General features: G+C 38.6%; 1 protein-coding gene across 1 annotated transcript in view; it reads left to right on the forward strand.

Moving 5' to 3' along the window:
* Positions 1-26,958, forward strand: part of MYBPC3 (myosin binding protein C3) — a 59,676-nt gene that overhangs the window by 30,087 nt on the left and 2,631 nt on the right. Inside the window, exons 17-32 of the mRNA XM_013130312.2 lie at positions 29-195; positions 533-698; positions 1,583-1,689; positions 1,999-2,028; positions 2,196-2,332; positions 3,634-3,711; positions 5,000-5,159; positions 6,577-6,681; positions 10,397-10,585; positions 12,609-12,743; positions 14,243-14,410; positions 15,464-15,552; positions 20,748-20,943; positions 22,766-22,905; positions 24,348-24,507; positions 25,049-25,185. Coding sequence (XP_012985766.2) covers positions 29-195; positions 533-698; positions 1,583-1,689; positions 1,999-2,028; positions 2,196-2,332; positions 3,634-3,711; positions 5,000-5,159; positions 6,577-6,681; positions 10,397-10,585; positions 12,609-12,743; positions 14,243-14,410; positions 15,464-15,552; positions 20,748-20,943; positions 22,766-22,905; positions 24,348-24,507; positions 25,049-25,185 — 2,164 coding nt within the window. The remainder of the gene's footprint in view (positions 1-28; positions 196-532; positions 699-1,582; positions 1,690-1,998; positions 2,029-2,195; positions 2,333-3,633; positions 3,712-4,999; positions 5,160-6,576; positions 6,682-10,396; positions 10,586-12,608; positions 12,744-14,242; positions 14,411-15,463; positions 15,553-20,747; positions 20,944-22,765; positions 22,906-24,347; positions 24,508-25,048; positions 25,186-26,958) is intronic.

A 26,958-nucleotide genomic window follows, 5' to 3' on the forward strand; every position in this document is an offset into this window, starting at 1 on the left:
TGGCTCAATACTATTTGTGGCATTGCAGGGAAAAGGATGGAGTTGAGCTGACACGAGAAGAAACATTCAAATATCGATTCAAGAAAGATGGCAAAAAGCAGTATCTAATTATTAATGAGTCAACCAAAGAGGACAGTGGACACTACACAGTGAAGACCAATGGTGGGGTATCAGTTGCTGAACTAATTGTACAAGGTAGGCACCAAAGTAAAACAGGCTAAGGTAACCTTCTCCAGGGTAGTGCATAGGGGCAGCATAATCCCTACGCCAAGGAAAAAGAACACTTAATAAGGGCGATAAGGTTTGATGATAAAGGGCGTCAAGGATGTAACAGATACTCTGATAATCACAGGTGCTTATCTATCAGCCCTGTTTAAGACCTGCATGCTGTGGCTTTCCCTTCATATATCACTCTTCCATGCACAGCTTGGTCAGCCTTAGCTTTTTCTGCCAAGTAAAACCACACCAAGCGTTTACTTACAGCGCTGTTGGGATTTGTTAATGTGTATATCTATTATTCTCCCAATATCAGAGAAAAAGCTGGAAGTTTATCAGAGCATTGCGGACCTGACAGTGAAGGCACGTGACCAGGCAGTCTTCAAGTGTGAAGTTTCTGATGAAAATGTGAAAGGAATCTGGCTGAAAAACGGAAAGGAAGTGGTTCCAAATGAAAGGATAAAGATCTCCCACATTGGCAGGTTAGTCTTGTTTCAGAAAGCAGTTATATGCTTGGGTATTGCATTGCATTCTACAGAAACCATTACCTCAGGGGATAGGAATATAAACCAAGACCCTGTCCTGGGTCCAGGTAAAAGGAAAAAGTTTAAAACTTTCACATATGCAATCAACATATATTCAGATTGCTTTTGTATGCACACAGTTTTCCTTATTAGTATATTTTCAAAGTATGGCATCAGTGGTATAGCAGCAGAATTCGGTCTCTTTTTTTATTAGGGTTCATGTTTTCTTGGTATTGAAGCAATGTAAAATTAGCAGTAGTATTCAGACAGATAAAGACAGCACGTATGTATAAACCTCCTCAGAAAAACTAGTGTTCATATTAACACACAGATGTGCAATCCTGTGCTCAAGTTTCTTAGCAGTCTGATTACTACTGGAAACGGAAACCAAGCTTGAAAAGACACATAAGCATTGCATGCTAGGTAGTCTGCTTTGGTACTCCCTTCTATATTCTGTTTTGAATTTACAATACATAGGGGTGGAGCGCTGATTTTTAGCTTGCTCTTCAAGAATTTATTGTAGTCACAATCTGCTCAAATGAAACCATTCAGCACTATTACAGCTGCCCTTGTAAAGGACCGGACTAAAGCAGAGAAACAACTTCTTTTGTTCAGGCTACACTATATACCTTGACAAGAAAAATCCACTCACAGACAACATGCTGCATTGATCTGCTTGAATACTGAAAACAGAGCAGTCCTGGTGATTGTTCACTTGATGTTAGGACAAGGGGACAAGAAGTAGTGTCTGTTAATATCCCACAGACTGCACCTTGTTTCTTGAGATAACCTTAGTTCTCGTGGAGAAGTAAAGGAATGCAATATATTTGTTCATTTTCCAGAATCCATAAGCTAACTATTGAGGATGTAACACCAGATGATGAGGCTGATTATTCCTTCATCCCTCAAGGATTTGCTTACAACCTTTCTGCCAAGCTTCAGTTTTTGGGTAAGTTATCTTAGGATATGCAATTGAAATTCCAGAGGGATAAAAAGATGGCATTAATCATGGTTATAGCAGGAAAGAGTGCGAGTCTCCTTCCTGCTACCTCAATATGGGCACATTTAATTTCCCTGTTAATTTGTGTTATCATCATATTGTTTTACTGAGCCTGTTTTCCAGTTTATTGCATTAATGTGTATATGTCTTATGAGGTTTTAATGATTAATAGTTTTAGAATTACATTGTGAGAGCAGATTCTGTGTAAATTCTGTTTTCTGATCTATTTCTCCTTTCCCTCCCCTCTTTCTTTCCCAGAGGTCAAGATAGATTTTGTACCAAGAGAAGGTAAGAACAGAAGTTGTTATTTATATGCAAGTAAATAAGTTTTCAGTAGCAAAAGAAGCAGTGTTTTTTTCATTCTCAATTTAATGTATGAATTTTCACTATTTTATTTCTTCATACAGAGCACTCAAACTAAAATTTAAAGCTTCTTTTCTCTGCCTTTGCTATAGAACCTCCTAAAATCCACCTTGACTGCCTGGGCCAATCCCCTGACACTATTATTGTGGTGGCTGGGAACAAATTGCGATTGGATGTTCCCATATCAGGAGATCCAACACCCACTGTCATCTGGCAGAAAGTAAACAAGGTAATGTGGAACCTGGCACAATGGCTGAGGCAAGGAAGTCACAACAGGAAATCCATTTGCTTTCTCAAATGTTACTCTGATTTGCAATTCTTAGTTACATTTTCATCTTCCTTTTAAATATCTGCAATGCAGCTGTTTGGGATTTTGCTGTTTTGTGAGTCACCCTGAACTGTTCTTTTTCTAAACTGTTGCCTTGTTTTCTATTCCAAAAGAAGGGCTTAGTATGTGTGAGTTGACATATGCCCATGCAAACAGGTTATGCGTTTAGTCTCTTCCTACCTCAGAGAAAAAGAAGTAAATGATGAGCCATTCCCACCACCTTCACCTGATAGGATGGACATGTTCCAGAGTTGGCAGCTTTTTTTTTCATCTTTCTCAGGAATTCTACAGTCTGTAGACTGTGTCTTAGCAGACCACTGGGATAAAACTGTATTTGGTATGATGAAAATTGAGGACACTTGCTATTTGCCTTATCAAACCTATTACAAAACATCAAAGAGAGAACTTAGATGCTAGACACAAAATGTTAAGTGAGCTCCTTTTCTGGCCTTCTCAGAACATCCCCACCCCTCACCATCTGTGGGCTCTTAAGCTGTAACTAGCACAAAACACAGAAATACTTTGCATAATATTCTACAGCATCATTACACTTCCTATGTGTGTAGATAAAGACAAAATAATATTGCCAGTTATATTAATTTCCCTAGTAAGACTTAGGTCTTTTTTTCTGCAATGCAGCATTAGTGTGGAAATGTAAAAGCCATTTGCCTATATTTTGGGAACTCAGAAAAACTGACTTTCCCATACACAAGTTTCTTTGATAAAATGATGGCTGGGTATCAGACAACACCTGTGCTGTTGTGGTTTAAGGCATGAGGTCTCAACATCTACATCTGACTTACTATTCCATTGTTACAGAAAGAAGTAATTGGATTGGGTTTTTTTGTAGTTGCAAGATGAGTGACCAGTACAAGACACAGACAGATTTACAATCAGTTACAGTTCTATAGCAGCAATGTTGTGCATCTTTGTTAAGCTGCAAATTTGGTTTTGCTTACTTACTCTTCCCTTAACTCACTGCAGTCTGATACATCTATTTCCATTTCTACTTTCGACCATTGTATCAGTTGATTTCCCTCCCAGGTCTGCTTGCTGCCTTCACTTTGCTCTTCACTTTTCTCACATTTCCATCTTCAACCCTTATAACAAACATACGGATCCTCCTCTGTCTTGCAAAAACAGTTTTACTGCTGTGCTCAGAAAGCCTTAGCTGACTTTCTCTGGTTTCTTTGCTTATCTAGAAAACCGACCTTATTCGAAGCAATGAGGATTCCATGACTCCCTCAGAAAATGGCAGTGACTTAAATACTGATGGTAAGGTAGGTTCTTCATTATCCATGCAGAGACACAACTATGCTTAGTGTTTTCCAGATAAAAGGTAATATTCTGAAGGAAATAAAATTAAATTCAGTATATATTAAACTGGGGAAGCAAAGAGAACATCAGGCCCAACATCCTGCCTCACAATGGCAAGCACCAAACATTTTGAATGTGCACAAGAGATATGGGAAACAATTTTTGACTAAAATGCTGATTGAGGAAATCTCTTTCTAATCATCATCACATAGTGGCTGGATTACAAAGAATCAAAGCAGTATTTTGAAAACTCTTTTTAATATATATATAAATGTTTTTTCCTTTTCTTTCTTACACACTAACCTGTAAACTTCAATAATAACTAGAGAAAAAAAGAGGACAGAAGTCTTACAGTGCACAGGGAAAGACGACAATGGGTAAAGAAGGTGGACTATGCACAGAAGAGAAAGAGGATCCATAGAATTTTCCAACAAGTTTCCTTTTTGTCATTATTAACTTATTTTGATATAGTAAAAAAGAAAAAAAATGCATTTACCATGTAACAATAAATCTTTCTCAGGTTTTGGTTTCTGAAGGCAGTGTTCAGGCACATACACTTTCTAATGGTTCCTGTTCCAAGTCTAAAGATACATGGACACATGAAGAAAAGAGCATGTTACAAATGTACAGCAAAGTTGCGATCATTATGTTCAGACCTCAGCTCAGAGTAGAAAGTTACCCCTCTTGTATGGGGTATATGACACTCTTGGTGTCATATTATATGGTATATATGACACTCTTGAGTGACAGAAATCAACCTAATGACATTAACAGTTACAAGAAACATGCTAAAGCTTTTAGAGGGCAGCTGTTCAAATCCATGTTGTCTGATGCCAAATGGAGGTATTGTGGATTGGGAATATTTGCTCAACAATCTGTAAACCTTCTCAAATTGGCACAGCACCCAACTGTTATCCATTAAACTCTTTACAATGATAATAGCAGATATCCCAAGTAGGAATTTGTGGAAGTACTTAGAGTAACTTCTTTGAAACACAGCGGAGTATGTAACTAGGAGTTAATCTTAACAACATGCAGACTTTCAGAACCAATTTTCCCAATGTTATTTATGTTAGATGATCTAAATTTCCTTTCTTCCACATACAAATAGAACTTTAAAAGCTTTATTGCTTTTCAGTAATTTTTATTTTATGCAACGATTTGAAGATTTTCTCCAGCTTACCTACAGGCTCATCAGGCTGCCCTGACACAGCTTACAATGACTTTATCTGTTACTTTCACTGTCCACAGCTTCTGTTTGAATCTGAAGGCAGAGTTCGTGTGGAGATGCATGAAGACCACTGTGTGTTCATCATTGAAGGGGCAGAAAAGGAAGATGAGGGAGTATACAGAGTTATAGTTAAGAATCCAGTGGGAGAAGATAAGGCTGATATCACAGTCAAAGTTATCGGTAAGTGAAGGAAGGAAACAGCCATGAAAGCATCTTAGGCTCACTGAGACTCACTCTTCTCTAAATCTAAGTCAAGTTATGGCTTTAGGTTTAGAAAAATTGAAAAGGGTCATGGAGGAAGATATACTATCAATCACAAAAGTTAGCAGATGTCATTTGCACAGGTAGTTGCCTTCTGTATGAAAAAGTGAGACAACAGCTCCCAGTAGAAATCCATGTATTTTCTTTTTATATGTTTCCAGTTTCAGGTGATTCTGTCATTTTCCTGTCATTTTACAAATGTCATTCTGTTTTGTATATATGTCATGCTTGTCTAAGAAAATCTTGTCATTTTGTTGTGGTTTATGTTTTTAAGCAAAGATGACTTCATTCTATCAGCAGTAAATAGAATAAAGAGACATAACGTACCTGATATAAAATAAACAGATTGCCACTGTGAGTCACAGAAGAACTGAGGGAAATACAATTTTCAGTCAGTGATTTTTATAACATTTTTCACAATATTTAACTTTTTTTTATACTCTTCCACACATATGACAGAATGTCAGGTTATGAGCAAATTTAGAAATGATAAAAGAAAGTTGTTTTCACTTACAGCTTTGAAATTTAGAATTCACTGTTTAGGTGAATTCTGTCTCTTTTCATCTTTTATAAATCCTAAATCATAGGATCACAGAATGGTTTGGTTTGGAAAGGGCCTTAAAGATCATTCAGTTCCAGCCCCCTGTCATGAGCTGGACACCTACTAGACCAGATTGCTCAAAGCCCCTTCCAACCTGGCCTTGAACACTGCCAGCAATGGGGCATTTACCTCTTCTTTGAGCAACTTGTTCCATTGCCTCAGTACTCTCACAGTAAAGAACTTCTTATATCTAACCTGAAATTCCCCTGTTTAAGTGTAAACCAATTTCCCCGGGTCCTATTGCTATAGTCTCTGATGAAGAGTCCCTCTCCAGTACCTTTGTATCCCTCCTTCAGCTATTGGAAAGATGTTTACTATTAATATCTCCAAAATACGAAAATATAAAAAGACATGCAGACATTGTATTCTATATAAAGTTTATTCTAGAGACAATAGGAAGCCCTGGAGCAAGCCTTTTTTTACAGAATTATCTTATTACCCTACATTTTTGCAAAATTATGGCTGAGAAGAACAAGGGAGCTGAATAATCCATGGTGTTTATAGGAAAACCAACCTGACAGAAAAGAATCAAAAAGCAGGATGCACTTTAGATTAACAAACTAATTCTACTACATTCTCAATTATATCTACTATTGCTGTCTGATAAAAAATGCATTGATACGATATAGAATTGATATGATATAGAAGAAAAGGTTGAAGAGAAATATTTCATTGACTTGCATATATAGAAATTGAAACAGTCACAATTCTTATGCATTCTCACACTTTCTTCAGATGTTCCTGACCCTCCAGAAGCTCCCAAGATCAGCAACATTGGAGAAGATTACTGTACTGTGCAATGGCAACCCCCTAAATATGATGGTGGGCAACCAGTACTTGGTAAGAAGTGCTAAAATACAAAGTCCCCAGCAGCCTTACCTAGATTTTTTGCTACTGCTTTAAAATGGTGTCACAGAAGGAGTCTATGTTTATTCACTCTAGGAAGGCTGTCCCTCAGAAATGAAGTACTCTGATATATCAAATCTTCCAACTGGTCTGGATTCTAGCCCTTCAATTTAAGGCAGAGAGTGCCCCCTACCCTGCTGTTTGAAAGAGAAATGAGCAACTCCTTCAGTAAATGAGTTACCAAAGCACAAGGAGGCAATACCAAAAATAAAGCTAAACATTCCCATTCAGAACAGCAATTTTAGGTCAGTATCCAGGCCTTTGGACATACTAAGATAAGCCATCAGCTCCAGTTGCCTGTAGTCTCAAACACTCTTACAATATATGTTTCTTTTACAAAATAACTTCATAATTCAACTTCATCCACAACCACACACCACAGGTTACAAAACACTTTTCAATCATTTTAGTGACCTTAAAATCTGTGCTAAAAAGTAGAAAAATGTTAGCATGTGATCCAGGAAATGCACAGATGCCATCAAGAACATCACCGATCCCATTTTAAGTTCTCAGCAAAGCATGGTGGGTTTTAGATAAAAATCCCCGTGATTCTCAGAAGGAAAAGAAATGCAGAGTTGACCAATTTTAGGGGAAATTCCTCTGGACTCCAAATGTAGCAACTTGTTTAATAAGAATCACTGGAGTTTGAGTTCCTTTAAAAAATAAAATACATCAAAAGCCCCATGAACTGCCAAGGGGAAAATAAGGCAAGAAATGTTCTAAAATTCTTTTAACTCCCTGCATAGCATCAGGCAGAGAGGAGTCTGGATTTGCTTTTGGATAATTGGCCTTCATTCACTTCCACAAGAACAGCCTAATTCAATTCAACATAAGTTGTCTGTGCAGCAATAAACAAGATGACATTGGGCCAGTCCTTTGTGGTTTCATCTCAGCTGACAGGAATAAGTCAATTTAAACTATTTTGTGCAAAGCTATACACCAATAGCTGTCCCATTACCGCAGCCAAACACACACACCCCATCCACTGCTGTAGAGTCTTCAGGACAAATACTTATAAAAGTTCTTCATTTTGTTTTCACAAAAGGAGTTTTTTGTCAATAATATGTCAATTTGTCAATAATATGTCAATTATATGTCAAAGGAATTATTTTGTCAATGTTCCATTATTAATCGTTTTGCCCTACACGAAGAGGTTTCAGGACTGTGCTACCAACAGAGCTAGAATAAAACAACGATGTATGTGTGGGGGAGGAAGCAGTCACGATGCAGCACTATCCATTCAAACAAAGCTTTAAATCAAGTTAAAAAGGCAGGGAAAAAGACATATGCATTCTTATATGTCTCCATATTGTTACAGATGGCATTGTAGGCAATCTGCTACAGTCTTTATTAGCTTTATCCAACAAATATAGAAAAGAAAAAGAAATTCACACCCCATTTTCACTGTTATGTCAGCCCTTCATGATGTCTTGTGTAATTTTTGTATTACTAAAGCATTATCTTTATCTATCAAACATTCTGTGCATTTGGGGAAATAATCTGCTTTACCAAATGTCACCAGCAGTACTAGTATTGCCTTTTTTGCCTCCTTTTTACCCTTTTTTTTGTCTAAGATTGCAATTCTGGTGTGCCCCAGTGAAGGAGTGTCTCAGTTCTGGCAGGAAACAGAAACTGAGTTGCTGAAAGTTCTCTCTGTCTCACAGACACCGATGAAGAGAGGAAAAAAGCAGGGATGTGTCAAAGGAACCATAGATTTTTGCTTCAGCATTCAACCCCATTTAAAAGCTACTGAAAACAAGCATGCAGGAGTAAATTTATACATAAGAAGTGATGATATAACCTGTCAGCTCACAGGTACTTCCACCACTCATTTCCCAAAATAGTCTGTAGACACCCCTACTCTTCTTGTAAGTCAGTGTAGACACAGAAGGCTGCTGATGCACGGTGACTGTGCCTACATCATGTCAGCAAACATGCCTGTCATTCACCATGACCCATTAGAAACTGAAAGGGTGGATCATGCTCCGCAGGTATACCAAAGGAATATGTTTAGGTTTGATAGCCACAAACTTTGTGAGCAGCAGGGATTGAATCACCAATCTACACAGCTCAATTCTTAAGTCTTTACAACCTGCTATAGATTTATACTATTGTAGTTGACCCTTGTCACGGACATTTCCTCTGTAGACAACGGGGAGAAGCAGACATACAGTACATACAAATGCCATGCAAATACATGGTATGTGTAAATCACTACTCAGTGTGTTTTCTGATTATGCACTCCACAGTTAAAAGATTAACAGATTTTAAACCTAAATTTATTTGGAAGAAGTCTACGCGCAACACAATCTATATGACACATCCAACCATGCTATGTGCAACACAGAGATGCTGAGAAATCTAATATAGCCAGATGGAAAGAAAGAGTTAATAATTCCTCTGTAGCAAGTCACTGGAAAATAATCTATACAAATGTTTCCAATATGATACAGAGCTACAGATATATATATCTAGGGACATATACTAAAGTATATATATAATATATACTAGGAATAATAGATTCATCTCCCAGTTTTGGGAAGTGAGAAGTTTGTCTTCTAAACTGATAACCCAGCCTGGCATATCATTCTGAAAAAGAGTATGGTGGAGTGGGAAAGTCTGTGGATGTTGAGAGGGAAGGGTGATACACTAAAGAGCTGGATTCTGTGCATACCAGACTACATCTAAGCTATGCTACAGATTTGTTCTGCAGTGCACCCAGCTCTCTCGGTTCTCTGTAATCATACATGTTCACTTTCCTTCCTAAGGGAATCAGAGCAAGAAAAACACTGGCATGGTCAGGACTCACTTTGCTAGAGGGCTGAAGAAGATCTGGGATCTGCTATGTCTGGGAAGCACTCTTCTATTTCATAGAATCACAGAATGGTTTGAGTTGGAAAAGACCTTAAAGCTCATCCAGTTCCAGCCTCCAGCCATGGCAGGGACACCTCCCACTAGACCAGGTTGCTCCAAGCCCTGTCCAACATGGCCTTGAACAGACACAAAGATCTAACAAACCAAGACACAAAAAGGGAAGTGTCTTGGAAATTTTTCTTCCAACTGATCTTTTGCTTTGGGATTTATGCTGTTAGCCCAGATGAGTGGATTGCAGCAGAATGTAAGAAATTAAATTTTTAACTCTATGTTTCATAGAGTTAAAGGCATTTTCATTTAAAGGCAATTTTTCCTCCAGTGAAAGGGCTTTACATTGAACACACTTTTTTTTTACATATCTCACACATTTCTCGCCATTAAGAGTGAATACGACTTCTTGACAAAAAGGATTCACCAATTAAACCAGCTCTTCTAGTATATCTATTTTGCATACATCTAAATAACTTAATAGTAGTGTATAGAATGCAAAATGTGCTTAAAGCCTAATACAAGACTGATTCTAAATTGCTTCTACTCTGAAAAGTATAATTGTTCATGTAAGAATGTCAGATAAAAGGGAAATAATACAAAAAGAAAGTGCAGGAAAGATGAAGATTTCACACAATTCAGTTATAAATTATAATTCTGAATCACATTTGGCTCTTTTATGCCATTGGAAAAATATAAATCAAATTTAGAAAGGTGATTTTCTTGATTTTCTTTTTTGCTGCATGTGAGAGCAATTACTTTACATTAGAAAAGCTGTTCTTTCCAGGATATATTTTAGAAAGAAAGAAGAAGAAGAGCTACCGATGGATGAGGCTGAACTTTGACCTTTTAAAAGACCTAACCTATGAAGCCAAGCGAATGATTGAAGGAGTCATTTATGAGATGCGGGTTTATGCTGTGAATTCTATCGGCATGTCCCGGCCAAGTCCTGCCTCCCAGCCCTTCATGCCAATTGGTGAGTTTTACCCCACTCTCTACTATTTCTACACCAAAACCAAGATAGGACAATTTTCTCCTCTTCAACTGCCTTTATACCTAAAAAAAGGTGTTAGGAAAGAAGGTATCACCCATCTCTATATTCTACATTTAATCAACCTTTTCCTTTGTAATTTTCCTCTTCTCTGTTTCTCATTCCTGTTCCTGAGAAGCACAGAGGTTCCAGTTTCATGAAACTGCTGATGAATTTGTAGTTGTTATAATTAGAGGTGTGAGTGTCAAGCTGGATCTGGAGAAGAGAACTAATTGACAGAAATTTCCCTGTCCCTCTCAGCTTCTCCCATTTCCTTATGGGTGCAAATATCACAGTATCCCACCCAGTGCTCCCTTAATCCCGGCCCTCTTCACAGCTAAAAGGATAGCTGATTAAGAAAATATTTGAGGAATGATTTTCTATAAATAATCCTTCCCAACACTGCTGTGCAGTGTCTCCTGCTGTCCCTGAGCAAGAAGCAAACTAAGGGAGTCCTCAGGAAGCTTGCCTGCTAAAAGCTTGAGAGAGAAGACCCACAAAAATACAAATAGGTGGAGGTTAAAATGACCAGAGTTGCTAAATCTACCAATGTCAGCGAAGGGGGACATCCTGCTGAAGGAGATAACATAAAAGCAGATGATACACTGAAGGGGTCAGAAGGAAAGGATGAACTACAAGAAGGGTCTCTTGATTCTGGATTTCAAACACACAATGGCTGCTCTGGAAAGGGAGAAGGAAACCAAAACTCATCAAGCGGAGCCACTGAAACAAAAGGTCCACAGTTTTCATGGGATAAGCAGAGTTTTATTGATTAAGGATAAAGTTCACACTTACTGCTTCAGAGAAGAGGTTTGGGGTTTTGATCGTGTCCTGTGTGGTTGTGTATGCTCCCAACTGCCTTTGCCTCCTGTGTGCTGTTCACAGTCCTTGCTGCTATTTGAATATGAAAAGTTTTGACACAGCTACAGAAAGGGAACTGGGTGATACTTTTTAATTTTACAATAACTTTGGGAACTAAGATCAATTTCAACCTGTTGCACAATTTATAAACCTGTCATTACCTTACTTTATATAGAAAATGTTTTTAATATTTATATCTGTTGTGTATATTTAAAGGATGTTCAGTTTATAATCCATACACACAGTCTGCCAAACACACATGTCCTGAACATGACTGCTTTTATGCCATGTATACCACATTTTATGTTCCAGCACTCTGAATGTCACTGTATAAAAGTTATCTTTGTTTGCTTTTTGGAATCAATGGTTTCACAGGAACATTTGTGTATTTGGGATTCTCCAGTAAGGACTTTTCTCCATTGTTTTTGAATCAGTAAACAACAGTCATGCTTAAGGTGACTGAATTTTGCTGGTAGTCCAAATTCTGAATTGTGGGTTTAAAAAGAGCCACAAGGCTCCTGTTCTATAAAGATAAGATATAGCTATAGGTAACTGAACTGAAAAGTTTTCAGCCCTGAAGAATTTCTCTCCATCTTGTTTCTGTTTCAAATGCACAAATAAGAAATAGTGTTCCTGTAAGCACATAGGTGTAACTGGGTTATTTTCTCCACTGTTAGAGGAAAATGAGTGAAGTCAATTTTAGTCACTAATGAATTTGGTCTTCTGACTATGTGCTTCTGTGAATTTTGTCTGATTACAACAGGGTATAAGTACAGAATACAGACTTTAAGCAATTTTTATTTCTAAACATGTCAGCAGAATTCTGCTGACAATCTGACACCCTTTGACAGCTCTGTTTTCACTGCTTTTACTCATAAGGAAGCATACACGAATAGGAACTACTATCTTAATCCCTTTTTCCCCTCTCTATTATAGGAATCTTATGCTGAACTTATCTTACATGATCATTTGTTACATGTTTAAACTGCTATATCTATTTACAGAGATAGCACTGTGTAATTCAGCTGCTGATCACTTCTGTAGCCTTCGAATTCTCACTTGTTACAGTGCTATTTCTCAGAATTTACTTCTATGTGTTTCCTTATAGCTCCTCCAAGTGAACCAACCCACTTTACAGTGGAAGACGTTTCTGACAGCACTGTCACCTTGAAATGGAGACCCCCTGAGCGAATTGGAGCAGGGGGATTAGATGGTTATATTGTGGAATACCGCAAAGATGGATGTAAGTAAGCATGAGTTCTAGGCAGCAGCACCCGATTGTTATTAGAACTGCAATAACTTCACTGCAATATCCCAATGAGTTAACCATATCCTGTATAATTAAATTTGAACTCTAATCTATGACTAACACCGTCACCAGAGTGACCACATGACTGTAAAACCATGAAAGTCACCTCAAGCATAACATCATCCTCACAATCATCATAAAATTGAACACAGAAAAGTACCACAAAGCAAACCCTAAACAAACAAAACACAAACAGTGCTGTTCCAGTCACTACTATATTTTGTAGCATCCAGAAATTGGATACTTCTTAAAGCCAATAACAAGACTGTAACAACATAAGTCAAGCTTTCAAGTTAAATGTTCCCTCATCTCATTTAATACTTGTTATCTGCTAATAAAGAGTATAATTGCACCTGCCCTGGTTTCAGCTGGGATAGAGTTAATTTTCTTCCTAGTAGCTGGTGTAGTGCTATGTTTTGGCTGAGAATAATGCTGATAACACAGTAGTGTTTCAGATGTTGCTAAGTAGCGCTTACCCTAATGAAGGACTTTTCAGTCTCGCATGGTCTGTCACAAGAAGCTGGAAGGGAGCATAGCCAGGATGGCTGACCCAAACTAGCCAAAGGGATATTCCATACCATAGAATGTCTAGCTCAGTATATGAACTGGGGGGGGGGGGGGGGGGGGGGGGGGGGGGGGAGCTGGCCAGAAGGGGCCATTTGCTGCTGGGCAGCACCATACCTACAACACCAAATTTACTGTGATGCTACAACATAACATTTATGTCATAGAAATCCAACAACAAATCTATCACTTCAATCATGAAATGTACCCTGACACAAAGCCCAAATGCCATATAATCTAAAGTAGAGGTTTACAGGGTGTAATTTGTCCAGAAATAATTGACAGTCTTTAATGAAGCAGCATCATGCAATTACAACATCTTCACAGAACAATGATTTTACAGTCATCCTTCTGTGTCATTAGAATAACTAAGGAAGCCCCAAGTATCCTGTTCTACAATACCAGTTGAGAAGTTAATAATGAATTCCAACAGTTATGTGCTCTGACTGTTTTCAGTACATGTGGCTCTCACCAAGCCCTTTGGACACCCACAGGAGATACACTTATTCCAAAAAAAAAAAAAAATGAAGACTTCAATTTCTTGCTAAAAATACTTCAAAATTCTCCCCCCCCCGAAAATAATTTAGAGAAACCCCATAGCTCTAAGCTTTATATAACAGAATGCCAAAGGAGCTAGCCAAAGAGCCCTTATCTTTAGCTATTTTGAATAACAAAGTGCATACATTCCTTAACTTCATGTGTAAAGGTATCTTCTAGATCCAGAGTTCTCTTTCCAGCTTAGTTTATTCTGTCTTAAGTGTGGTATTACATGTTAAATCCATTTTACCCCAACATAAATTTACTTTCAATTGTAGACAAGGCATCTGTTTGGAAAAATAATTATTAGTGTGTAAATCCTGTACTTGCAGCTACAGAATGGATGCCAGCTCTTCCTGGCCTAACTGAGCGTACATCTGCACTGATTAAAGACCTGGTCACAGGGGACAAACTTCATTTCCGTATAAAGGCTGTAAATGTGGCTGGTGAGAGTGGAGCAGCAATAATCAAAGATCCTGTTACTGTTCAAGAGATCCTGCGTGAGTATCTGGGCTGAATAAATCTTATTCATCTTTTTCCTTGGGACAAAATTCCCCTTTCTGAGAATAACACCCAAATATCTCTTTCACTTTGACTTCTGATTCTGAGAACTTACTATACTGCCCAGGTCTTACATTTCTAAAGCACAGTTCTTAAATCAAAATCCTACTTCTTTCAAAATCTGGACATTTCACCACTTGTATTGCCAATGTCAGCATTTAAGAGAAATTATCTTGATATATAGCTCTCTGCTGGAAAAGCAGTTTTATTACTGCAAAATGACAGCACTGGCTCCAGCAAGAGATCTATTGAAATAGAAGCAGTTATCTGCGATTGTCCTGGGTTATTAATTAACACCCTGTGTATCACCCAAATGCAGCAGATTGGAATTCATTTGACTGGAGTCCAAAAAATATCAAGAGCTGCTAATAGTGGAACCCTCAAACCTTGACTTGCACCAAGTGTCTGCCAGAGTCTCACTGACAGTAGAATGACTCTGTAAATGAAATGAAGGTGTAATGTATCTCAAAACCAAATGGACATGAAGGCAGATACTGCAACTCTATGTTAAGAAATTCGTTCTGCAAATGACTAGGAAAAGAATAAGAAAAACATGGAGAACAGAGAAAACTTTCCAGTGAAGTAAGGGAAAGGAAGGTCTAGAGGAAAACAGTGCACTGAGGTCCTCTTTTTGTGAACGAAAAATAGGCTGCTACAATGAGACTCCGCTCCTTCCACATCAACAAAGAACTAAATGACTGTAGAAAGGTGAAGGAAATCCACAGATTGCTCTACTTTCTAAGTCCATAAACATCTCCAAATGCAATTTACAAAGAGCTGCAGTATCAATACAGCAATAGATTAACTATAGTCTATAATCACTTTTTGCTCCCACACACCATTTGTGCCATCCTTTATGCTGAACTGATCAAGTTCTCCAAAGAAACAAAGTCCAGATAAAAAGATCACATCCAACGGAAGTCACCTGTGTTTTAAGTAATGTTTCAAATTATCAAAAGCTTTGTGTTTAATGTACTAATGTTTAACTGCAGAGCGCCCCAAAATCTGGTTGCCACGTCATCTCAGGCAGACTCTGGTGAAGAAAGTGGGTGAGACAATCAATATTGTGATCCCTTTTCAGGTATGTATTGGTTTCTGTTTCTTTCTCAGTTCTTACCTGAAGTAGTATAATAAAATCACAGAATGGTTTAGGTTGGAAGGGACCTCAAATATCATCTAGTTCCAAACCCCTGCCATAGTTTCCCTTATGCAAGTTCCCATTTCTTCACTGCTTAAGCAGTATTATAAGTATGGCTGATTTACAAAATACTCTCAAATATTAAAGAAATCAAACAAAAAACATTACTCTTCTTTCAGTCATAACTCCTTTCATAATCCCTCCTTTTGGGGAAGAGGAGAAAGAAAGTGTTGTGAGTGCAAGCTTGTTCCTGCTTATTGACCACAGGATGCATCTTAAAGACAGAGTACACAAAAGCATAGGAATTCAACCACCTACTCTTCTGGAGCCAACATACCGGTGTGCCTGTTCACTTCTGAAAGGCTTACTACAAAAATTAAGACTTTATACCTCAACAAAGTATCAGAATTGGCCCTATAGATTCGGTGTGTATAGAAAGAATATTTTGAATATTAAAGTACACGAGCTCAAGGTGTGCAAAGCACACCATGCCAAGGGTTATCAAGAGTGCACTGTAACTATACATGCTGTGATGGCATGCACAAAGTGGCTGAAATACATGCACAGACTGACCTAACCAGTTATCTTGTCTTTGCATTTTGTACTGTATATATATACAGTTGTATATACAGTTGTATAAGCAACTATAATGACTCTTTGTAAAAGACCACATACATTTTTTCAGCTGCAAGACTAATATCAATTCAGTGCAAGAATCAGCCTGGGAAAGGAAAAGCTTTTCTCAGCCACAGGGAAAGAAATTGCACATTGCAGATGCTGGCTTTGAGAGAGATATCCTCAGTAATGATAAACATATCATTTAATCTCATCCTCATTTTTATTGAAGAAACTAAAAGTATTGAAGAAACTAAAATTTCTCCACTGTTTAGGGTTGGCATTTTCAAAAATGTAATGACTTCTTAGCGAAGAGCTTTGAAATTCTCATGTAAAAGATGATGGAGATATGCAGAACATTTCAGCAAGGGAAATGTATATGCACACATTACCTGTAGTCTTTTATTTGGGCAGTACCACCAGGAAAACAAAAAACTATCTATGTAAGAGCAAAATCTATATAAAATACATCTTCTTCCATGTGGTGCCTGGATTACATGAAAAGTTACTTTTTCACAAAGATATATCTAATCAGTAAACAATTGCAAACCAATACATGGAGCAAGTGCCTTGAATTGCATGACTGCACTACCTTGACATAACCACATGCTTATTGTTTTCTTTAATGTTTTTTATCTCCCAAATTACTACAATAGCCCCTTCATTGAGGTCTAGCCACATGCTAAATTCAAGATCTGATCTTCCCAAGTTGTGAAAGTCTTAAAAAAAATAAATAAACAGATATTCTTGTGGCTTTGATGTCTGAGTTTAAGAAAATTTGCACAATGTTGACATGCTGTCACATAAGTAGAGGAACTGATGCAATTTTGTGCTTTATAGGTTTGTGCCTAATTTCCCCTTGAGTTGGTTTTGGGTAGGCTAGAAATAGTTTTCTTTGTAGAATCATAGCGTGGTTTGAGTTGGAAAGGACCTTAAGGTCATCTAGTTCCAATCCCCTGTCATGGCAGGGACTCTTCATACTAGGCCATGTCACCTGCAGCTCTGTCCAATCTGGCTTTGAACACTGTCAGGGATGGAGCATTTACCTCTTCTTTGGGCAGCCTGTGCCAGTGCCTCACCCCCCTCACAGTAAAGAACTTCTTCCTTATATCTAACCTGAACTTCCCCTGTTTAAGCTTGACTCCATCATCCCTTGTCCTATCACTACAGTTTCTGATGAAGAGTCCCTCTCCAACACAGTAGCTAATACGGAGCTATGTTTTGGATTCATGCTGGAAACGGTGTTGATAATTCAGGAGCCATTTAGTTATTACTGAGCAGTGCTTGTACAGTATCAAAGCCTTTTCTGCTTCTCACCCCACCAGCAATGGGGTGCTTAGTTGACAGCTGGGGTTAAAACAACATCCCCATATCATCTTCCCATCATAACCACCCACCTCTTTCAATTAGAGCAGCCTCATTGCAATATTCCCAGAGATTTGCCTTACTCCCCTAGGTGACATATCCTCAGTTCTCCAAGCTGGAGATACAGCAATGAATCCAGAGCTTCCCTTATCCTGCCTGATCATTCACTTGTTGCCAAGTGGCTTTCCCTCAGTGGAAAACTTTCCCTCTAACTGAAGTTTTGGTTTTTCACCTTGCTATCAGTTCCTTGAAACTGTACTCAGCTAATCTGACATCAGAGTAGCTGACTGACAGACAAATCATGTGATGGCATAAACTCCTGTCTCCTAAAAGACAATTTGTCACAGTGTTGAATTCCAGATACAGCTACAATTCCTAATACTGCAAAAGCTACTTAAAAGATGCAAAACCGATGATCTTCCCCCCCAAAAAAAGAAGCAAGGAGAACATTTCACTTTACGTTTTGAAACAGTTTAAATCACCGACCATTTCTTGAAGAAAAAGACTAAGTAGATATGAATATAATCTCAAATTCTAAAAATAATATAGGAGAAAATTACATAAACATGGGGATTACTGTGAACCCTGAGCTAGGGAACACAAGCAGGCAGCACGTTGTCTATCTAAAGCTTAAGTCAGTATCTCCCACTGTGCAACCCTGACAGTGACATCTGAGGTCACTACTGTGTCATTTAATGCTAAATTCTATTTCATGCCTTGTCAAGGCATCCTGGGATAAATGCTATTTGCAAATCTTTAGATTAAAGCGTACAGAAAAGAACAAGTACAACATCATCATTAACCCCTTTTCTGTTGAGTGCATCAAGCAGGTGGGACATTCTGCTGAAATGAAGGGAATCAGCACACTCTTCTTTCAAAATTAACTACATGGAGACATGATTGATGGGTTATTCCGTGCTATTAGGGGATAAAATTCACAGTATTGCTAAGCAGTCATCTTGCCAATCACGTTTATGTGAATATAAATATGTAAAAGCATTTCAATTAGTTCTTCCCCGCCCATAAACTCCCTGAACTTTCTCTGATGTGCTATTTACCCACTGTCAATCACTGTTCTCTCTCGGATTACCTATTACATACTGCAGAAATCCAATCCTCTGAGATATGTATTAGGAACATGCTTTCTATCTGTTTATGCTTTTCACAGTCTATAAATATGAGTATATGAAAACCAACACTATGAACACTTGCAACCTTTCACTGGCACTCATTGCATCACAAAAAAGGAGGTGCTGTGAGTGAACATATCTGATCAACCACATCAGAACACCAGCAGTACCAAAGCTTGATTTATAATCAAGGTACGCCTTACAGTAAAGATAATGCTATGGTTTCTCATGCTCATTTTTTGCCAAGATATATAGGGCCAGATCCTTGACTCACCTCATTACTCAATAAATCAAGAATTAGTTAATCTTGCAATCAGTCTGAAAACCTGTTTGGAAAGTAAGATAGAGTCAATTCTTGTCAAGTTCACCAATAAATAGACATGGATATGGGGAAAACCCAAACCCCAGAACACCAAAACACATCTTTTTATTTGTTCAAGAATTTCTACTATACCTTCTAGCTGAAGAAGGGAAGACATGTCTTTGTCTAACAGGTATTTGTAAGGTTGTATGACATGGGATCAGGCTGAAGGTACACTGGAACTGGACAAAATATTCTGGTATATAATATTTCAGCGCTACAGGCCTGAGATGACTGTACTTCTTATCAGAAAGCAGTAAGAAAATGGAAGAATGGGGAAAATAGAAGCTCCAAACCCATTGCTCATTCAGGGTTTGTTAACAGCCCTGATGTAAAATCAATTACAATACAATTGATGACTTCAATGCTGGAGAAAAGAACATCTATTAAAGAAAAGCTTTCCTAGGTGTTTTAGAAGTCCTTTAAGTGTTCTTTTGGACAGATCTTGGCCTGACTCTTATTAGAAATGTTTTTTCCTAATACCACAGAAAAATTAAATTATGCTTCACAGACTTGAGCAGACACCAGACAAACCTGAAACAAAAATGCAGCAAACACAATGATTTATTTTTATTCTGCCTGCTTTTAGGCACCTAAACCATGAATCTGAGTATGCTCATTTCCCCCTGTAGGGGAATGGTCTTACAAGCATGTTACAAACACCCAGTGAGCTAAGGAGCCTTCTAGAGGGTTTTCTCTGATGCTTACTGGAGGTGGAGGGCAGTGTATGTCCTTAGACTTGAGTTCTAGAGCAGCCTGGCTGCTGGCTTGGATGATCTCATTTTCTCTCCTCACTCTTTTGAGCTACTCCTGGCATTCACCTATCCCTGTGCTGCACTGTTTTACCATGTTAATCTGGCAGAAACTTAAAAAAACCCTCCAAGTTATTTTCTGATAGATCGACTATTAATACAGTTAAGAAATATGATATGGCCCTTTTCTGCTCTCTTGGGATTCTTGGTTTGGACCTGTATTGTGGAAGCAGTACTCAAACAGCATTTGGAGAACTATTATCTAATAGTTTTCCTGGAAATGGCTGAGTGACAGTGATGTAAACCACAGATGTAATTGTCTTCCATGGGTGTAGCAACACTGACAGTTTAGGATGACAATCACCAAAGCAATTTTTGCAATGCAGAAGGGCAGAAGGAATTACACAGTAAGTTTCACATCCAAAGACTTCAAGATTATAACAATTTCTTTTAAGATCTTAAAAATCCCTGGGGATAGAAAATCAAATGTTTTAAGAGAGGGAGAAGGTAAAGAAAGCTAATAAACTCCTCAGATACTAAAGAATTCTGTTACTTAATAATAATCAATGCAAGCCAGATCAACTGCTGGCTTCACACATGCCTGGTAAAGAGACCAGACCAGCATGAGAATGTTGTTCTGGATTTGTTCTCAATATAACTTCAGTCTCTTCTCTAACTAAATGGCAACCTTAGGGCATGGTGCCACTAAACCACACACATGGGATCAAATATTAAGTCTGCAAGAAAACTGGTATTGGAAAGTATTTAGAGAGTTTACTATCTCAACTCTAGAAATTAAATTAGGCTTTCTAGACCTAGAGATCACTAAAGAACGGGGGGGGGGGGGGGAGGAGGGAAAGGAAAATGGAAAGCTATGATAGCCTAAAAAATAATAATTATTACTTTTCTTTTCAGGGTAAACCAAGACCCAAAATCATTTGGTTGAAAAATGGTCAACCTCTAGACTCCAAAGATGTGGGAATTCGGAACAGCAACACAGATACAATCCTTTTTATCAGAAAGGCAGAGCTTCATCACTCAGGAGCATATGAAATCACTCTTCAGATAGAAAACATGACTGATAAAGTTACAATAACAATACAAATCATAGGTAAGAACCTGACAACATCAAAATATCATATAAAACAGCAGCCAATCGGAGGCAATCCAAAGATCCAGCTACCTCAGAATCCCCTCACCAGCAGTGGTTGATAGCAGATGACCAGAACAAAGCTCAGAGCAGGGCCAGCACACCACCTCATATTCCCACTATATTTTCCCTGCTTGGAATTATCTCTGTCCTAGAGACTTTTGGAGGGAGGGGGATTACCTGTGTGTCCCACAGCTCTTCAGAGATTTGGTTTTTAATATACATCTACTGTTCTGAGAATTAGAAATGACAGGACACAGTCTTGTGAATTTGGAACATTCAGGTTTAATGCCTTACTCCGCTAAGACTGCCTAGTTATCTTGAGGCTTAGTGGAGGCTTATTTTCAATTATACAATTTCTAGTCTTTCCTAGTGTCATTTTAAAGGGATTCAAGGCCAGATTTTCAGTAACTTCCCTTGGGATTTTGTGAGATATATTATGAGATCTTCTCTCCTCAGATTTCATTAATGTTGAGCCAGCACTCTTCTATTTCTCCTTATCACAGCTCTATTTAACATTCTCCATAACTGTTTTTATTTCTCTTTCTCCACACTTTCACACTGTCATCCCAAATTTCCTCCAGTGTATCAATATATTTTTAGAATATGTATTGTGGCACAAAAAGAGTATATAAACATAACCCTTAATGCTTTGGAATTAAAAACGTAACACTGACTGTATCCTGCTCCAAGTTCTATAAAGTAATGTTGGTAGAAGGGGTATCCAGTGGTGCCAACAACAAACAAGAAAGGAGTAACAAACTGGAGCAAATATGTCTTAATGTCACCAACTGCTGCTGCTCAAGGGGATGCTGCAGTTCTGCTACAGCAAAACAAGTAAACAGCAGCTAAAACAGAGTTATCCCAAAGGACTCAGGTTAAGGGGAGTAGTGCACCCTATGCACCAAAGCACCTGAAACTGGTTGCTGACTCTAGATCTAGCACACCACTCTGACAGCATTGTATCAAAGATCTTTCACCGACTGTTTGGTACTGCAGAGAGGCATAAAAACACATGCATATGCTATTGTCAAAGAGTTATTTCCTATATATAAAACAAATGGCTAAAAAAGCAACTAATCTTATCACAGAGATTAGTACAAGTCAGAGTTGGAGGGTAGGTATTAAACTTCTTACTTCTTGGGCAGCTTGCTCAACTAAACAGTTTTGTTTCAAACCATTAGAGAAAAGGTTGGTCACATCCACAAACATTACTGCAAACAAGGCATCCATTTAGCAAATTTGTCTATCTATCTCTACCTTTTGTAAGACTATCCTTTACAAAGCCTTACAAATCAGGGATATTCCCAAATCCCAGCCTTCCTTAGCTGAGAGGAATATATACACATTTATTTTATAATATAAATACTTTATTATTTATATTATTCTCAGTGTACCTAACTGGCTGAGAAATTGCACTGAGGTAACACAGCAAGTAGTAAAACTGTAGTTACAGATTTAATCACATCCATCCAAACAACACAAACTTCTTATGCCACTTTAAGGAAGAATTTGTCTGGTTCCTGCTACTAATTCTACTATGTAGCCTATTTCTCAGTAGGTTTCAGAAGAGTACTCAGAAGTGTATTAAGAGGGCATTTGAAAATGTCCCAACTTTCCTGTTTAGAGTTTCAACTTCACATAAATGAAGTGTACTGCTATGGAACAATTATAGATTGCTATCAAGTTCTATTTTTTCCCTGCATGAGAGGAAATTACAAAATTCTTAGATCTTAAACCAGAAGCTAAGTTTGTTTCTTTTTTTCTCATGTCCCCCCTGCAGACAAGCCCGGTCCTCCACATAATGTAAAGCTTGTAGATGTTTGGGGATTTAATGCAGCCCTGGAGTGGTCACCTCCACAAGATGATGGCAATGCACAGATCTTGGGCTACACAGTTCAGAAAGCTGACAAAAAGACAATGGTAAGAAATAGCACTGAGTCATAGAATCATAGAATAGTTAGGGTTGGAAAGGACCTTAAGAACACCCAGTTCCAACCCCCCTGCCATGGGCAGGGACACCTCACACTAGATCATATCACCCAAAGCTTCATCTAACCTGGCCTTGAACACTGCCAGGGATGGAGCATTCACAACCTCCCTGGGCAACCCATTCCAGTGCCTCACCACCCTCACAGTAAAGAACTTCTTCCTTAGATCCAATCTAAACTTCCACTGTTTAAGTTTCAACCCATTACCCCTTGTCCTGTCACTACAGTCCCTAGTGAAGAGTCCCTCCCCAGCATCCCTGTAGTCCCCCTTCAGATACTGAAGGCTGCTCTGAGGTCTCCACGCAGCCTTCTCTTCTCCAGGCTGAACAGCCCCAACTTTCTCAGCCTGTCTTCATACAGGAGGTGCTCCAGTCCCTGATCATCCTCATGGCCTCCTCTGGACTTGTTCCAACAGTTCCATGTCCTTTTTATGTTGAGGACACCAGAACTGCACACAATGCTCCAAGTGAGGTCTCAGGAGAGCAGAGTAGAGGGGCAGGATCACCTTTGACCTGCTGGTCACGCTCCTTTTGATGTAGCCCAGGATACAGTTGCTTTCTGGGCTGTAAGCACACACTGAAGCTGGCTCATGCTCATTTTCTCATCAACCAACACCCCCAAGTCCTTCGTCGCAGGGCAGCTCTGAATCTGAGTCAGTGACTTTGTACAGGGTTTAAAGAGCTGCCTGCTCTGGGAATACAGAGACTTGAGGAAAAGAGCTAAATTCATGACCCATTTGTGCGTCCAAGGTGTCCTATGGCAGATCAGAGGCAGGAAAATATCGAAGAATAAAATCTAGATAGAAGTGAAAGGCTAAGTATAGAAATATATAAAATGCCCAGTAGAGAATATAAAGAGTCTTAGCTTTCCTGTTTCTGGTGGTGACTGAACAGTTAGCTCTACTCAGAAGGCAGAATTATAAATTTTTTATTTGGAATTCTATTTTTCATACATGCAGGGAAAAGCTGAAGGGAAGGGAGGAAGAGTTAGACTTGAATTCAGATGTTCAGATACGAGGGTATATACTGGGAGAGGTATGTATGCCAGTCAAACTGGGAAATCGCTCTCATGGAAGTCCCGTCACGTAGTCACCTTCTTGCATCAGGTTTCCCAGATATGAATAGGGCTAAAATGTAAAGAGTTGTGGGGGTTTTCTCCAAAAATGCAAGTATCCATTGATCAACGTGTACATCTACCATCCCTAGTAAGAAAGTAGATCAGCCGATCTTCATGAGTAGCAACATAATGTTAATTTCACAGGCTAGTGTTAAATACCTGTCTTTTCCTTTTAGCAAGAAGGATCTGTCTATACCAAAACTAGCACCATGTCTGACCTCTCATATCATCTTTCTAATCAGTGTAGTCTTGTTACAGGAATGGTACACGGTGTTTGATCACTATCGTCGCACAAACTGTGTAGTGTCAGACCTGATTATGGGAAATGAGTATTTTTTTCGAATCTTCAGTGAAAATCTGTGTGGATTGAGTGAAACTGCTGCAACCACCAAAGAGCCTGCCTATATCCAAAAAACAGGTAACACATTCTTTAAAACAGAGATCACAAAAGCTGCTAAGTACCAGAAGTAATGCACTGGTAAATGGAAAATACATTATTACTAGAGAGACCACTGGAGGTATTGTCATTACCTAGTAACTAGCACTTACAAAGTATTTTAGCATCAAGAGCCTTTATCTAGGCAGATCTCATGTACTAACATGAACATCTGTTCAAAAATAGTTTAGGAAGACTGATTAAATATGTTATTTTCTTAAAATAGTACAACTGGGGGGGTATATTTACATTCTAGGATTAAAAGTTTAAGACTTCCCCTGCAGCCATATGGTTTTCATATTTGTAACAGAAGCTGAAAGCCCATGATTGCCAGGAGTTTTTACTTTAACTAAAGCATTAAACATTAGATGAGTTTTGAAGTGAAGTGAATTTAAAGATTTGTGGTATCATAAAAGCCATAACTTTGATGCTTCTCTAAGTCATACAGGCAAATTGAGAGACTGTACACAAGTCAACAGAACTGATAACACAGTTCTTACTAGTTTGTTTCTTTAAATTGCAGGCACCATTTATAAGCCACCTGCTTACAAAGAACACGACTTCTCCGAACCTCCTAAATTCACTCACCCTTTAATAAACCGTTCAGTGATTGCAGGATACAACACCACACTCAGCTGTGCTGTAAGAGGAATCCCCAAGGTACAGATTACATCAACTGTCACTGATATTGTTGCAACAAGCCAAGATGCTGCCTTAGAATTCATGCCAGTTCAGTGTGACTGGAGTACAACATGACTGTGTTAAGAAAAAGGCTTTTATCTTCCACCTCATTCAGGTTTAACCAGAATGACTGGTGCAAGCACTGGGGGGGCCTGTGCACAGAACCAGTGGGCAATACAGTAAAAAAGACAGAGGAAAGGACAGTCATTGCTTACGGTAACATCACACCATTGAAAATGCACCACGTGGACATAAAATCTACTCATTAAACAACAAAAAAGTACCTGACAATGTATATTCTCTTTAGTCTTTCAAGAAAACAGCAGCTAATGTAATCTCCTCTTCCACTGACACAAATAATGTGTAGGAACACCAGGTTTTCTGTTATGTCAGTACATCCACAGAACTTTTTGAGAGTCTGAGCTATTTCACAAGACCACCTAGAATAAGACCTGCTGTCATGCAAGGTTTAGGGATTTTCGTCCGTCGTCCCCCCCACCCCCAGTCTCACAGGAATACTTTCTCTGTCTAAATGTATTTGTTGAGGTCTCTTTGAAGAGAACAAAAAGATGTACATTTTTGTTAGTCAGGAACAAGCAGAAAAAACTGTACCAGCTAGGAGCTAAATTTAGGTTTCTCAAAAACGGGAAATAGTCTTTTTGTCTGCAGTGAAGGAATTTACCATATTATGACATAATCTTGTCATAAATTTAAATTAGTACAATCACAAAAAATGCAGTATTCCTTTTCCCTTCCCCTTCTGGCTGCTTATTTCCAGCTCCTCTCCCTTCCTCATGCCTGCACAAGTATCTGATAGCTACACAGCAAAGCATGCAAGGTAAATATTCAATGTTTAAATTACACAACCCCCCCCCCCCCAAACTACCCCTCCAAACAAGATAGTTTTAATGCAACCGTTTGCTGCAGTTCATTGGATTCCGAAAGAGCTCAGGGCAAAACTCAAATATAAAAAGGCAGCAAACCCAAGTAAATAGCTCCAAAAGAACAAGAACATTATAAAAGAAATACCAGCAACTCCAGGCAAAATCCATCCTCCAGGAGCTACCCCAGCTAAGATTAATCATGAAATGACAGTGTTAGCAATGATATTCCCTATTGGTTAACTGACCTTTCTGTGCATCTGTATCCACTTCATCCCGTTTCCATGGTTTTAAGATTCTAACAAAACTGCATATTTCACAGCTGTTAAATACAGCAGTCACAGGCTTTTGAATCTGAGCACACTGGTTCTTCCTTCCACACTACTCTGAAGCACACAAATGCATCCTTCAGTACATTTAATGCTCTTAAAGCAGCTTTTCCAGATAACATTTCTGAACTTGCATTGCCCGAATTAACCTTAAAAGAAAGTTTCTGTACTTGAGGCACAACACTAGAACAGGTCTCTCCACAGAGAGTGGCTTCTATTCGTAGAGCTTTCCAATTCTGAACAGCTACAGATTATCACACGTATCTCAGATATGACCTGCATAGCATGAAAAAGTTAAGTTACTACTTCCATCAGAGCCAATATTCATGCCCTGGTAGCAGTGTTGAAATAAAAGACACATACCCAGAAACATCAAGAGGCTATAGAAAAAGCAACAAATATGTTGAGGCAGGAAAATCTCCAGCTGGTACCTTTAAAGAAAATTAAGCATGGCAACTAGGACACACTGAGTGTGTATCACAGGTTAGACACAAGTGATTCAGTAGATTCAAAAGCTCTCTACAAAACAGGGCAGTAGTTTT

Source organism: Melopsittacus undulatus, chromosome 4, assembly GCF_012275295.1.
Source record: "Melopsittacus undulatus isolate bMelUnd1 chromosome 4, bMelUnd1.mat.Z, whole genome shotgun sequence".
Classification (NCBI taxonomy): Eukaryota; Metazoa; Chordata; class Aves; order Psittaciformes; family Psittaculidae; genus Melopsittacus; species Melopsittacus undulatus.